Source organism: Cynara cardunculus, assembly GCF_001531365.2.
Source record: "Cynara cardunculus var. scolymus isolate 2C chromosome LG 17, CcrdV1, whole genome shotgun sequence".
Taxonomy (NCBI): Eukaryota; Viridiplantae; Streptophyta; class Magnoliopsida; order Asterales; family Asteraceae; genus Cynara; species Cynara cardunculus.
Window position 1 is genome coordinate 29740129 of NC_037544.1, and position 13669 is coordinate 29753797.

The 13669-nt window shown below is 35.5% G+C and overlaps 2 protein-coding genes across 7 annotated transcripts; one reads left to right on the forward strand and one right to left on the reverse strand.

The window, feature by feature from the left end:
• The first annotated feature begins 1032 nt into the window (after positions 1-1032).
• Positions 1033-6585, forward strand: LOC112500101 (protein PLASTID MOVEMENT IMPAIRED 1-RELATED 1-like). 5 transcript variants are annotated; one of them, XR_003067320.1, is made up of 5 exons: positions 1033-1122; positions 1668-3748; positions 4423-5102; positions 5643-5705; positions 5791-5832. XR_003067320.1 is itself a non-coding variant. In XM_025103397.1 (5 exons), the coding sequence occupies exons 2-5, from the start codon at positions 1668-1670 to the stop codon at positions 5852-5854; spliced, it is 2868 nt and encodes a 955-aa protein (XP_024959165.1). In that variant the 5' UTR covers positions 1033-1122; the 3' UTR covers positions 5855-6585. The 5 variants fall into 5 exon arrangements, 4 of the variants coding, with proteins under 4 accessions (XP_024959165.1, XP_024959166.1, XP_024959163.1 ...); XM_025103397.1 differs by having other exon boundaries at positions 5679-5721; positions 5791-6585; XM_025103398.1 differs by having other exon boundaries at positions 5679-5705; positions 5791-6585.
• A 5114-nt stretch (positions 6586-11699) lies between these two features.
• Positions 11700-13470, reverse strand: LOC112500618 (probable WRKY transcription factor 50). Of its 2 annotated transcripts, none has more exons than XM_025104137.1 (3): positions 13062-13470; positions 12147-12288; positions 11700-12026 (listed from the first exon to the last, which is right to left on the reverse strand). In XM_025104137.1, exons 1-3 carry the CDS (start codon positions 13321-13323, stop codon positions 11897-11899), a joined length of 534 nt encoding a protein of 177 aa, XP_024959905.1. In that variant the 5' UTR covers positions 13324-13470; the 3' UTR covers positions 11700-11896. The 2 variants fall into 2 exon arrangements, with proteins under 2 accessions (XP_024959905.1, XP_024959904.1); XM_025104136.1 differs by having other exon boundaries at positions 12147-12303; positions 13062-13427.
• Positions 13471-13669: the final 199 nt, after the last annotated feature.

The window sequence follows — 13669 nt, forward strand, 5'->3', positions numbered from 1 at the left end:
AGGTCTTTCCGCACAATGCTTGGATAACTAGCATTGAGAGATTCAAAATTCAACATATTTTCGAAGAAAATATTGGCCTTGCGACGAGCATTGATTGTTTTTCTCTAAAATGTCTAAAATACCCATAGACTCAAGATACATTTTGAAATCCATGATCAATGACATGTAATTCTTTCCATTCACGTCAAGGCCCGCAAAACTCAATCTTTTCAAGGTTCGACATATTGTAATTATCAAACAACGAGATAAAAATTAGAATCCATTTATGTCAATGAGTATTGCAATGAAGAGAAGAGGGAGAACCATAAGTACAAACATGCTTAAGAAAAAAATAAAATTCATCAGATGGGAGATTACTGAAAATAATGGTTAGCAATATAAGTATCACAATGACGAGAATTAGAACTGAATGAAGCATCTTCTGAAAATCTTTTCTGAACAAATGAATTGGAAAAAAAGAAGAGCAAGTATGTTGTGAAAGAATTACCTGTTAAAATATAGTCGTTGAAAAAATGTGTTTGTTACCGTTATATAAACTATAGCTGTGCAAATGATTTTATCTTCTTAACATATAGTATTAAGGAAATACATACCTTAAGTAGAACTCTCGTGCTGATAATGTGTTACGATTATCACTTATAGAAGTGTATTCAAGTGCAATTTTAACTTTTACATAATCTCTTATTCGTTTATATGAGTTAAAAAAGATAATATCAAGTTCACTGAACATAAGGGTCGAGAATGGTTATCCATAAGTTAAATTAGTCTTTTATCAGTTACGACAATATTAAGCTGGATTTTTATTCAAAGACTTGTATTTCAAAATCAAAATAAACCCAAACCAAAAATCAAATTTGAATTTAATTTGTTTCCAATTTTGATTTTAGGGGTTGAAGGGATTTAATTAGAACGTTATAATGGAACTTAGAAAAGAGGGAGTATAAAGACAAAACAAATATACAATACCAGAAACCCTCGAAAATAAAAGTTGAAAATACAAGGTTGGCTGAGAGAGTGATATATCTAAATCCCAACTGTAACCATCGATTCTTCAACCCCACAAATCTCCGGTTGATACAATCCCTCTTTCTATTTGGTCATTTGAACTTCAAACCGTGGTAGGTAAGCATAAACAATTCAAAACCCCCATCTTTTTTGCATTTGTTGCAGTAATTTGTTGTGGGTATTCGTCAATTCTATGTTTCTGTATGTATTTTTGCTAAAAGAAATCGAATCCGGAGTGAATAGTCGTAAAAGGGTTTGAAGTTGAATGATTTACTCGTCAAAAGCAAAACCCTTCAATGATTTGATCTATTTTTTGTTCCTTTGCCTTTTTCTGTTCTTATTCATCATTGAAAATCCCATCTAATCATATATGTGAATAAAGCTTGTGTTTGTGTTTTCGTGATGTTAGTGTTAAATTAGAGTGATTCTGGAAGATTAGAGTTCCTTGATTGATGACCATTAAAATGTAGCTTTCTGTAGGAATAGAGGAGTAGAAAAATCTATACGGTTCAAACTTTCCGACTTTAGATGACCATTTTAGCTAATCAATTCTGTAGAAACTTAATAAAGTAAGAACACACCAAACATATTTCTTTAGATTTTATATGGCTTTGAAGTTTGAATTGATATTATTTGCCAAATTATGTTGAATATGTGTGAAGATGATGATGAGCAATGAAGAATCTGGGTGGATGAGCAGTGATGACTTTGGAAGTTCAAGACTATTGCATGATATTGAAGAAATAAGGAAAGCCCTATATTCGCAGGATGCCCCATCAACGACTTCAATGCCACCACGAGATCACCCTCCATGGAATCCAAAGTATGCAAAAGACGATTTGTTACCAAATGGCAAAAAGTCTTCAATTTGGAAATGGAAGCCTTTGAAAGCTCTAACCCATATTCGAAATCATCGGTTAAGTTGTTGTTTTTTTCTTCATGTTCATTCAATCGAAGGATTACCACTAAATTTTAACGAACTCAGCTTATGTGTTTACTGGAAAAGGAAACATGAGGTTTTGAAAAGCCATTCTATACGCGTTAAAGATGGTGTTGCGGAGTTTGAAGAGACACTAATCAGGCGTTGTTCGGTGTATGTTAGTAGAAGTGATCCCCATGATGATGTAGCTAAGTATGAACCTAAGCTTTGTGTATTTTATGCTTCTGTAGTTGGGGCTCCTGGTTTAGATCTGGGCAAGCATCGGATTGATCTCACGAGATTGCTTCCACTTACTTTAATGGAGTTAGAGGAGGAGAAGAACCGTTATGGAAAGTGGGTTACTAGTTTCAAGCTTTCGGGTAAGGCAAAAGGTGCTACAATAAATGTTAGTTTTGGGTTTTCGTTATCTGGGGAACACTTTATGAGGTCTAGTAATCTTGGGAAGAATTTGAATATTCTGAAAGGAAATGGTTCAAGTCATAATGGCATGCTTCAAAGGGTTGGGAGTATTCCAAGTAATTCAAGCCGTAGGACCCATGTATCCAATTTATCGTTAGATATGAAAGTTCATAACGGGATTGTACCATATGAAGGGCCATCAATTCCTTTTCTTTATCAGTTACTTGATGAATCAAAGTCAAGTTATTCAAAAGAATTCAATTCAGTATCTACAGATTTAGAATCTTCACCTGAGAGCGAGGTTTATGATAGTGAGTTTACGATTCTTGATAGAGGTACTGAATTTGCTACAAAAGATCAGTCGAAGATAGAAGAGGATAATGTTGAATCTGTTGAAAATTCTTGTATTGAGACCATTAATGTGGCTGAACTTTTTGAGGGTGATGGGGACGATTATGACGATTGTGGTAATTTAGAAATCGAGACTGTTTTTGATGATATTAGTTCTAAAGAGCATAATAATGTGTGCACTGAAGAATTCAACATTGAAGACCTTGAATTATTTTTCCACAATCTCTCTACATTTGAATCACAAGAGATGGATTTTTCGTTTCATGAAAACCAGGTTTTAGAGCATGATTACCACATGAAGAATGATTCAATTTGTGAAGGAGGTAAAATGGTACGGTCACATAGCTTAGATGACTTAACAAATGTTGTTGATGATTTCATGAACTTGGTTGGTTCCGATAGTGAGCCAGAGTCTCCAAGAGAGCTTCTTTTGAGACAGTTTGAGAAGGAAGCTTTAGTTTCAGGAAACTTTGCTTTTGATCTCAATCCTAAAGAAGAGCAAGGAGACTGCTCCAACATTTTCGATTTATCTTTTCTATTTCAAGAAACCGAGATGGAACGCAACGATGGGGTGGGCCCTTCTTTGATAAGTAGACGGAAAGCCAAGATTCTTGAGAACTTAGAAACTGAAGCTTTAATGCAAGAATGGGGTTTAAACGAGAGGGCATTTCAAAACTCTCCAAGAACCACCTCTGGTGCATTTGGAAGTCCGGTCTATCTTTCCCCTGAAAGGCCATCTGAGTTGCCTTCACTTGGAGAAGGTCTGGGTTCGTTTTTGAAGACTGGAAATGGTGGATTTTTAAGGTCCATGGATCCTTCGCTTTTCAAAAGAGCTAAAAATGGTGCAAGATTGATTGTGCACGTATCTAGTTCAGTCGTGCTACCTCCAGCAATGGGATCTAATGCTATGGATATACTGCTGAACTGGGCAACAGTTGGTGCTGAAAAGATGCATTTGCAGGCCACACGTTTGATGCCGATGGAGGAGATTACAGGGAAGACCTTGCAACAAACGTCTTGGGAAGCTGAATCGCAAATGGAGGTGATTGAGAGGTTAGTCAAATCTTTTTAACCAAGTTTTTGGCTTCATGGAATTAGAAATTATACATTTTAATGAGAGAAATTCTATTGTCTAGTTGATATAACATCAATTTCATGCTACCCAAACCAACACAACCTTTTGTTTTCCTTTTCCCTTTTCGTCCAAATAACCAAACTAAACCAAACAAACCCAATATATCCACCCGATGGTAGGATCGGGGTTTAAGATGTACGCATACTTTACCTCTGTCCCATGAGACAGAGAGATTGTTTACGAGAAGACCCCTGGCTTGCAAAAAGAAAAAAAGAAACATAACTAAAAAGTACAATGAGAGACCACAAATAAGCAATGGAGTTATAGAAGAATGATATTCTTTTTTCTTTTTTGTCCAATTGTTATGCTATTTCTTTTGTTCCAAAGGAGGATCCAAGTTAGGATTTTTGTCAAAACACATTTGCATTGATTCAGAATCATAATTTATACTCTTTAAAGGTTACTTCACAATTTTCCAAATTGCTACATTCGTCATAGTTCATATTATTTTTTGTCGTATCTTTCCCTCTAAAGCCATAAATGATATTTCCATAATTCATTATGGTCTGGTGGATATATTTCGTTCTCCTAATTATTTCTGTTAAATGCATAATTAATGCAACATCTATATAATGTCATTAATGTTTGGCAGGGGGCAAGCATTACTACGTGAATCAGAGGCCAAAGAAATGCCAACAAGCATTTGCCGTGAAATTGATTCAGAATATGTTTCCGAAGGCAATACTGCTCCTTTGGCAATTGAAAAGATTCAGTACCTCTTAATTGAAGGACTAAGAATTCAATCTGGAATGTCAACCGAAGAGCCTCCTTCAAGCATCTCCGTCCAATGCATAAGAGGAAACTCGGCCTCTACAAGCAAAGGTGTTAAAGAAGGGTCGTATTCCAATTTCGTTGGAAACTTAAAAAACATCGAGGAGCTGATGGACATGTCTATTTCATTGGAGGAGTGGATGAGGTTGGATTCCACAAGTTTTGATGCTAAAAGTGAAGTAAATGACCACATTTCCAAGGTTTTTGCAACTCGTTGTGCTAAAATGGATCAAAAAGTTAGAAAATCATCAGATAAAAAACGTGGGCATCTTAGTAACAACTTCACGTTAGCCCTACAAATGTTGCTTAGGGACCCGTTTCGGGATTATGAGCCCGTTGGTATCCCGATGCTTGCTCTAGTCCAAGTAGAGAGGACTTATGTGGAGAGCATTGTGGACCCCATGTTCAAAATCACCGAAGTTCATGTCACAGGCTTAAGAGCGGACCCTGGAAAGAAGCAACAATCTGGTTCCCGATGGTTGCATTCTAGTGGGATGACAGGTAAGACGAAAAGCTATCCATTGGCCAAGTCAAATGCATTAGTGAGATCATCTTTACAATTGATGAACAAAGCGAAGCATGAAGAGATATTGTGGAGCATCTCTTCTTACGTTCATGGTGAAGTAGCTAAATGGAAAGAGTTATCGGGACTAAGCTTATATGCAAGGAACCCTGATATTGTCTTCAAATGAAAATATCAAGTTCTAGAAAAATAACCTTATTTTTTCAGGTAATTTCATGTGTATCAATCGGTATAAAGAAACGTACATAAGATACAGGGGTTTCAGGACATATGGGTTTGTCCATTCATAAATGAATACAGTAAAAAATATTATTGTTAGATGGCTGAAATTTTTCGCTCTTTCACATGTAAATTGCATGTTTCTTATAGTGATACAATTTGTGTAATCCCCTTGTTCTGATGTTCGAAGAAAGCATAATTTTTTGGTGGATCTGTTCTTGGGTTTTCAATATTCTTTCTTATTATGTCATGATATCTCCGTATTGATGCTTTTTGTTGATAAAATAATCAAAAATTAGGAAAATAACTGTGCGGTCGTATTTTTACTTCTTCAGCAGGGAACTGTCACATATTGTTCGATGGTATATCTACTTCCTGGTAAACTATTGCTCTAATTTGATTCGCTTTTTGTTCGTGTTACCTGTCTGATTAATCAATTTTGCGCAGGTGTGGTAGGTTGAGATCAAAAATACTTCTGCAAACTTGGTGTCAGGTAAAATGCTTTACTTAACTTTTATTTTGCTAAAGGAAGCATCTTATATGTCTTCACAAATATTTCTTAATGTCTTTCTTTGTTTCTCGTTCACTTTGCGGAAACGGGGGGTCTTCATGGGAACAGCCGCCTCTACTCCTTGGGTAGAGGCCAGGTCTGCATACATCCTACCATATACACATATACCACGGGTGAGATATACTGGGTTAGTTTAGTTTGGTTATTCTTTCTCAATGCTGCTGAGCTTATCTTTGATCATATTGGTCACAACTCATTGGCAGACACTTTTCTCATGGTTAGTGTAAATAAATTAGATGTGATCGAGGTCCATATTTGCATCCATGTGGGATGCAAATTCGATATATTTGTTTTTATGAGGTAGAAATACAAATTGGATTACATACATATATTGTATGCATTTAGATGTTACTTGATGCTCCCTCCATCTAAAACATGCAAGATTAGATTGGCATGTGGTTTAACGGATGTTTGATTAATGTTCGAATACTTGGAACCCCCCTTAAAACCAAACTAAATCGACCCAGTGTATCCCACTTGAAAGTAGGTCCAGAGGGATGTACCCAAGCTTGTCCAATACCACAAAAATCAGAGTGGTGGTTTTTTGCGAAAACCTTCGGCTTGTGCAGTATTCGAGCAAAAAGGTAAAAGGAACAAAGACTAGCACATAGCAAGCACAAAAGAGAAAAAGGAGTAAGAAATGGTAATACCCCTATAATAAGACAAAATTGAGAAAGTTTGTACACCACATTAATCATCTCAATATCTTGTTATGATTGGGCAAATAGGTTAATTTGGAAATAAATCTTTCCAGAAAAGGGAACCTTGCATTTTTGGGGGACAACCTTAAATAAGAAGTGTTACCGTTTTTAGGACGAAGAGAGTAATGGGTGGAGAATTGAACAAACAATGTATTAGTATCGCCATTTTGGTGCTAAAAACGCATTGTTTGATGACTATATATGCAAGTTTTGTTCAAGTTTAAAAGACGTATTTGGCAAATAATTGGATATACCCTTGTGTTTTTAGTCATATTGAATGTTCCTGAAGATTGGATGTTAGAAATGGAACTAGGGAATCAAAATAAGGTATGTTCATGGTTAATTTTTGTGATTCTTTCATTTTGGAGAAACCCCAAGTACATTTATGAATTATAGGTGGAGAATTGAGGATTTGAGGTAGAAGTTCTTCAAGATTGGTGTTGTTAGAAGAGACAAAATCATTCCAGTAAGTTTAAAAATTCGTATAAAATCAACCTTTTGTCCAAATGATGTGTTCTTTATATCGTTAGAATTCTTTTTGAGTGTGCTATAACTTTGTTTACAACGAAACCTAATTCTAACTCTAAGTGGCTCGAAAAACACTGATTTTCCAGACCTGGTCTAGAGCCACTCAAAATTGCGTTCTGTTCGTATAAATTCCTTAATAAATAGATCAGAGCTCCAATCAATGTGAATCCAATTGCTATTTAAGAGATATATATACAACTTCAATTTTGACAAGAAAGTTTGGTTCGGCCTCTAAGCTTGAGAAAAGGCTAAAACTTTAGGTGGACAGAAGCTGTTAGCTACTGTTTGGAAGTGTAAAAGTTGGATTTTTTTTTTGCAAATGTTGTTTAGAGCCCTAAGAATCGTGTTAAGTGTTTATCAAGTGTTCTAGAGGTATTTTAAGAATATTTGAAGGTACGTAGGATCTTTTAAAATATATGGACTTTTAGGAACCTGAAATTAATGAGAATTGTTACCGAAAATGTCTAAAAGTATGGGTACCCTGGAAGGAGAGAACCCTTCATAAGCCTCAAGTCTCGTGTGATAATTTCTAAAACACATCCAAAGTACAAATATCTACTTCGTATCAATACATAGGTAATCAATTGTGATGATTATCCCTTCCGTGAAATCTTGATCATTATATATTCACCCGCAAGAATGAATTTGTAACACCCCATTCTACTAGACCTAAGACGAGGCATGTCACAACCGAGCAAAAGTTTACCATTCAAAGTACAGAGCTCTAACAGAACTCCCAAAAGATCACATTGCAACCATCGATATTCATATGATTAACATATTTACATAGCAAAATCACTGATTAAGCAACTAGTTTCTTTTTGCATCCTAAGCCATCTCGATTGTTCATCCTGCCCCTCGGTTAGATCTTGAATCTGCTGAGGTAGAACAAAATAAATCTCGGTTGAGCAAATCTCCCAACGAATAAGCTCGGGTGGAAGCACAAACTAAAGGAGAGAGGAAAAGTGCCTGCCGGCTCGCTCTGAAGAATTCATGGAATTCAAATCAGATCCTAGAGTTTAACCACTGGGGGAGAGTGGGTGAGCTTGCTTTCGAAAGTCTTTTCAGAGCACGGGTCGGGAGGACATTGCAAAAATGCAAGTGGAGCATTTTCGGGGGCTAGCCTCCTTCCTTCTTATTCGTATCCGCCCATCTAAGAGATTTCTTCGTGCTGGGTCGTGAGCTATGTGGCCAAGATCTAGTGTAATTCCTTTTCTTTCCCCGGGAGCTAACATCCTATCGCCAGCCTGCCACTACGCTTGCTGCCAAGCCATCTCCGACCATAACACAAAGAAATACAAGATAGGAAATAGGTAACTGAAAGGAAACATTATGATAAAATTTGAAATCATATTAAGTGTAAATTTAAAATTTTTACAACTCATATAGTTAAAATTCAAGGTAAGAAGGCCATCTGTATCATTAGGATACGTTGTCCCTGATGGATGATCAATCCAATCAAGCGTCTTAATGGAATGGAAGTGTCGGACCTACACTGTCTTATTCCCCGGTAACTAGAGGTATCTGGCATTCAGCTCTATCTGGTAACCAATATACTGGTATTCAGCTCTATCTGGTAACCAATATACAGGTATTCAGCTCTATCCAGTAACCAATGTAACTGGTATTCGGTTCAAAGGATGCATCCAACATTCTTTATTTGGCTTGATCATAGCCCTTAAGAGAACGCCATGACTATTTTAGCCATGATGTAGGCGTCTCAACACCATGTGCCCAGAGTATTGAGCCTATTCAAAGTTAAATTCAGTAATCAACCTCAAATAATCAAATCAGTAACTAAACGTTTGATAACAAGTCTAATAAAACCATTGAGGATTTCAATATCATATAATCGTCCATGAATCTTAAAACATACCGGTAATTGTTCGGATTTCTCAAGTACACAATCTTTAAACCAAGACATTACATAAAACATAAAAAGAATCCCGAATAACAACTTGATAACCTTCATTTTTGTGGGTGTATATCATGGTCAATATTTCACAAAATGAATAATCACCACAATTGATTACCCACGTATTGACAGAAAGTAGATATTCGTACCTTGGAGGTGTTTTAGAAATGATCACACGAGACTTGAGGCTTATGAACAGTTCTCTTCTTCCGGGTTACCTACACTTGTTAGTAAAAACGCTTTTAGACGTTTATCGATAACAATTCTCATCAATTTCTACTTTCTCTTATATTTTAAAAGAGTCTACGGACCTTCTAACATTCTTAAAATATCCCTAGGACACTTAATAAATACTTAAACACAATTCTTAGGACCCTAAACAACATTTGCAAAAACCCAATTTTTACACTTCCAAACAGTAGCTAACAACTCTCCACCTAAAGTTTTAGCCTCTATCTCATGGTTAGAGGCCGAACCAAACTTTCTTGTTGAAATGAAAGTTGTAGATATATCTCTTAGGATTACATAGCAAATGGATTCACATTGATTGGAGCTCTGGTCTATTTACTACAGAATTTATACGAACAGAATGAAATTTCGAGTGGCTGCAGACCAGGTCTGGAAAATCAATGTTTTCGAGCCACTTAGAGTTAGAATTAGGTTCTGGTGTAAACTACAAAGTTGTATTACACTCGAATAGATTTCTAATGATATAAAGCACACTTCATTTGGACAAATGGTTGATTTTATACGATATTTTGAAATTACTGGAATGAATCAGTCTCTTCTAACAGCACTAGTCTTCAAGAACTTTCACCTCAAATCCTCAATTTTCCACCTATAATTCATAGATATACTTTGGGTTTCCCCAAAATGAAAAATCACAAAGATTAATCATAAACATACCTTATTTTGATCCTCTAGTTCCATTTCTAACATCCAATCTTCAAGAAAATTAGGATTTAACAAGAAATTTTGAGGTTGAGGTGAGGTTCAGGGTTTCTAGACAGAGTAGTGAGAGACCGATTTGAGATGAGAGATAGATAGAATGAATCTGATTAAAATTTGTTTTAGAATATAATTAATTTTATATATACCAGCCTGGGTACCCGCTCAATGCGTCAGGATGTCAATTTTTTTTTTGTAAATCAAGGATATTTAGTTTTTATTCATTATAAACACCAAAATTTATAATTAAAAATACAATTGCATTTATAATTGCAATGGAGTTAAATGTTATTTTAAATCTAATGAAAGAATCCAAAATTAAATAATATTTCAAACTCTAAAGAAAGAATCAAAGTTATGATATTTTATAATATTATTAAATCTAAAAATATTTAATATTGAACTCATTTTAAAGGTATTGACAAGATGATTATAATGATATAATTTGTAAAAAAAGAAACATACTTTTAATGTATTTTAGTTAATATAGGATTATGTATTTTGATATGATAAGGGTGTGAAATGAAAAATAAAAAAGTAAAGGATATAAAAGAAACTAAATAAACAATAAAAGGTATAAATGTAAGTTTTAAAAATAATATACTACGTATTTATGCTATTTAGTAATATGATTAAGTCCAAAAATATTCAATATCAGACTCATTTTGAAGATATTGACGAGACGATTATAATGGTGTAGTTTGTCAAAAATAAAACGTTTTTTTTAATATTTTTTAGTTCATATACAATTATTTATGGTAATATGATAAAGGGATAAAATGAAAAATAAAAAAGTAAGGGATATAAAGTAAATTATATAGCTAATTATAAGGATGTAAAATGTAATTTAAAAATTAAAATGATTTGATTTTTAATATTATTTGGGATGGTGGGAGGTTATTTGCAATTAGTGCAGCTTTACCTTTTGTACATTTAGTATGATAACTTGTACCTCTTAATTTTCAACAATAACCATTTAACATGCTTTATAATATAGTGTATATATATATAACAAGATTATATTATGAATAAACAACAACAACAATAATAGTAATAATAAAACAAAACCAAACCGAAAGTGCCCTGTATATCCCACCGAGATGTGTGGTCGGGGGATAAGATGTATGCAGACGTGTCCTTTACTTCAAAGGACAGAGTGGTTGTTTCCATGAATATTATGGGCCTGTAGAAGTGCAATATTTTATGAACATGTCGATGTCTACATCCAATTATAGCGGATATGAGTATGGGTTAGTTGGTTACTTACATTGGATGTGAATTTTCGGATACTGGCGCTTACCGAGTCATTTACCTTACCGGATGAATATGACAAGGACCAAAAATCTTACCCGGGAAAAGCGAGGATAAGAATTAAGGATGGAGAGTCTTACTCGCTAAGTGACGAGGACGACTCTTACCTGGTGAGCACTTATCGGATAAATTATTGCATACAATACCGTTTTGATGGACTACAATCTTACCCGATAAAGTAAGTTAGAGTTTTAGACTTTTAGTAGTAATTGCTTACCAAGGTAAGCACTTGGATAAACGGCCCCTTAGTCACAGGTTCGAGTCACTGAAACAACTCTTTTCCAAGATGCCAAAAGGAGAAACTACATACAAAGATTGTCATCCTCAAGCCCTCCAACATCAAATAGTCAGGCTCAGGCACCAGAGGTTGCTCTTTTCATGCTTAATTGCAAGTAAAATCATTTATATTCCAAAAGATCCGCAACCTTGGCTGGTCGAAGGAAAAAGTAACCAAATTACAACTTTCTTCTTACAACCTCAGAAAACATAGGAATGATTCTTGCTTTTCAATAATCTAAGGACTGGTACGCCTAGAAAAAACTTACTTTAGCATACAAGAGCTGATCATAATACATTTTATCAGAAGTTAGAAGGGCGTTCGTGGTTATGGACACCCTCGTAGGTCGTGATTACATATCTTGCATCTTCTACATCTCTTTCAACTCTCTTCTTCACGGGACATCCTTGTGCTGAACAACGGTAATAATTCCTGTTAAAACATTCATATGGTGTCATTAGCTTTCAACACTTGTATAATAAGCATTATGCAGTATTATAGTTTGATGTCATGAAGAATCTACTGTGGGAAATGACACTATTACTCTTGTACCTTGGGTTTGGGCTGTTTTTCACCATCTTCTTCCCGTATTTCCTCCACTTGAAGCCATCATCTAGAATCTCTACTTGTGATTTAGTTTTAAAGGCAACCTTCTCTTTTGTACCCTTTTGAGCTTGCCTGATTCCAATGCCCCCTAGTAACAAAAACACTAAACCTTGTTTAGATACTTCAGGTTTATAATTCCATCTTGATCGTGCCACTTGGTTTGTGTCCTTTTGTGCAAGTGTAGTGTACATCTATGGTTGTGGATAACATAGAACGTAAAATGGTTAATACCATTAGGATTTATGTTGGTCAAAGTGCATGAACTCAAAGGTTATGCCTTGATGACAAGAAGCTCATGGCTTCAAGATTCTTTACAAATTGGAAAGAACATGGACTTCCTCCCCGAACCCTTAAAGCAAAGGAATTGTCAGCCCTTAATGTGTTCATGGGCCCCATGTGCGTAAAAACAAACCAAACCAAACAAAACGAACCCAACATATCCTACACAGAGGTAGGGTTTGATGGGGTAAGATGTACGAGATCTTGCCTCTATACCAAATGGAGGAGAGGTTGTTCTTTTGATCAAAACACCATACTTGCTCCATGTGAATTAAATATACAGGAAAAAGCAAACAAACCCAGTATAGGAGGTAGGATCTGGGGGTATGATGTACACACTACACAAACCTTGCCTCTACCTCCCATGAAGACCCCCCCCAGCTTGCTCCATGTGTGTGTCTATGTGATTTAGTATACAGTAAAAACCAAACAGACCTAATATATTCCAATTGGAGGAAAGGTCTGGAGGGTAGTAAGATGTACGCGATCCTTACACCACTTTCTCAAGAGACGAGTGGTTGTTTCTAATTTAGTATACAAGAAAGAAGACATATGAGTTTATCATGAAATAAGTTTGCTTACTGCTACTATTTCCTTGAAGGTGGCTGCTACTGCTACTGCTTCCAATGGAGTGATTACCATCTTCAATGGCAGCCGAAGGATAAACTGGAGTATGACCTGGATATTCAGGAACAATGGATGCTTGATCTTCATTTAGCCAATCATCAAACACAAGAAAGCTATCAAAAAGCTCAGAACTTTGGTGATTTGGAACATCATAATCGACAGGTGAGTCTAATGATCTGTAACTGTAGGCTTTTGACATCTCTTCATACCCATCCATTTTAATCTACAAGTTGAATTTGCTGTTCTTGATTATATTTATATTATATATATCATCTACATAACTCTAAAATGGAGCTTTCCTAGCAACCTTCCTACTGGCAACGAAGATGCTTCATAGCATGTCGTGTTTAATGGTGGCAGTGGTGGCTGCTATTAAAAAGCTAACGACTGGTCCCATGAAAACAGCTGAAAACGAACTCTTTGATGGTTACGTTTGTAGATTAATTTAGAGAAGGGAATAGAATTAGGAAAGTGTTAAGGAAATTGGTAGATTGATGGGACTTGCATATATAAGGTTAACGATTATGATGATGTTTATTAGTAAGTAAGCTCATGCGTCATCG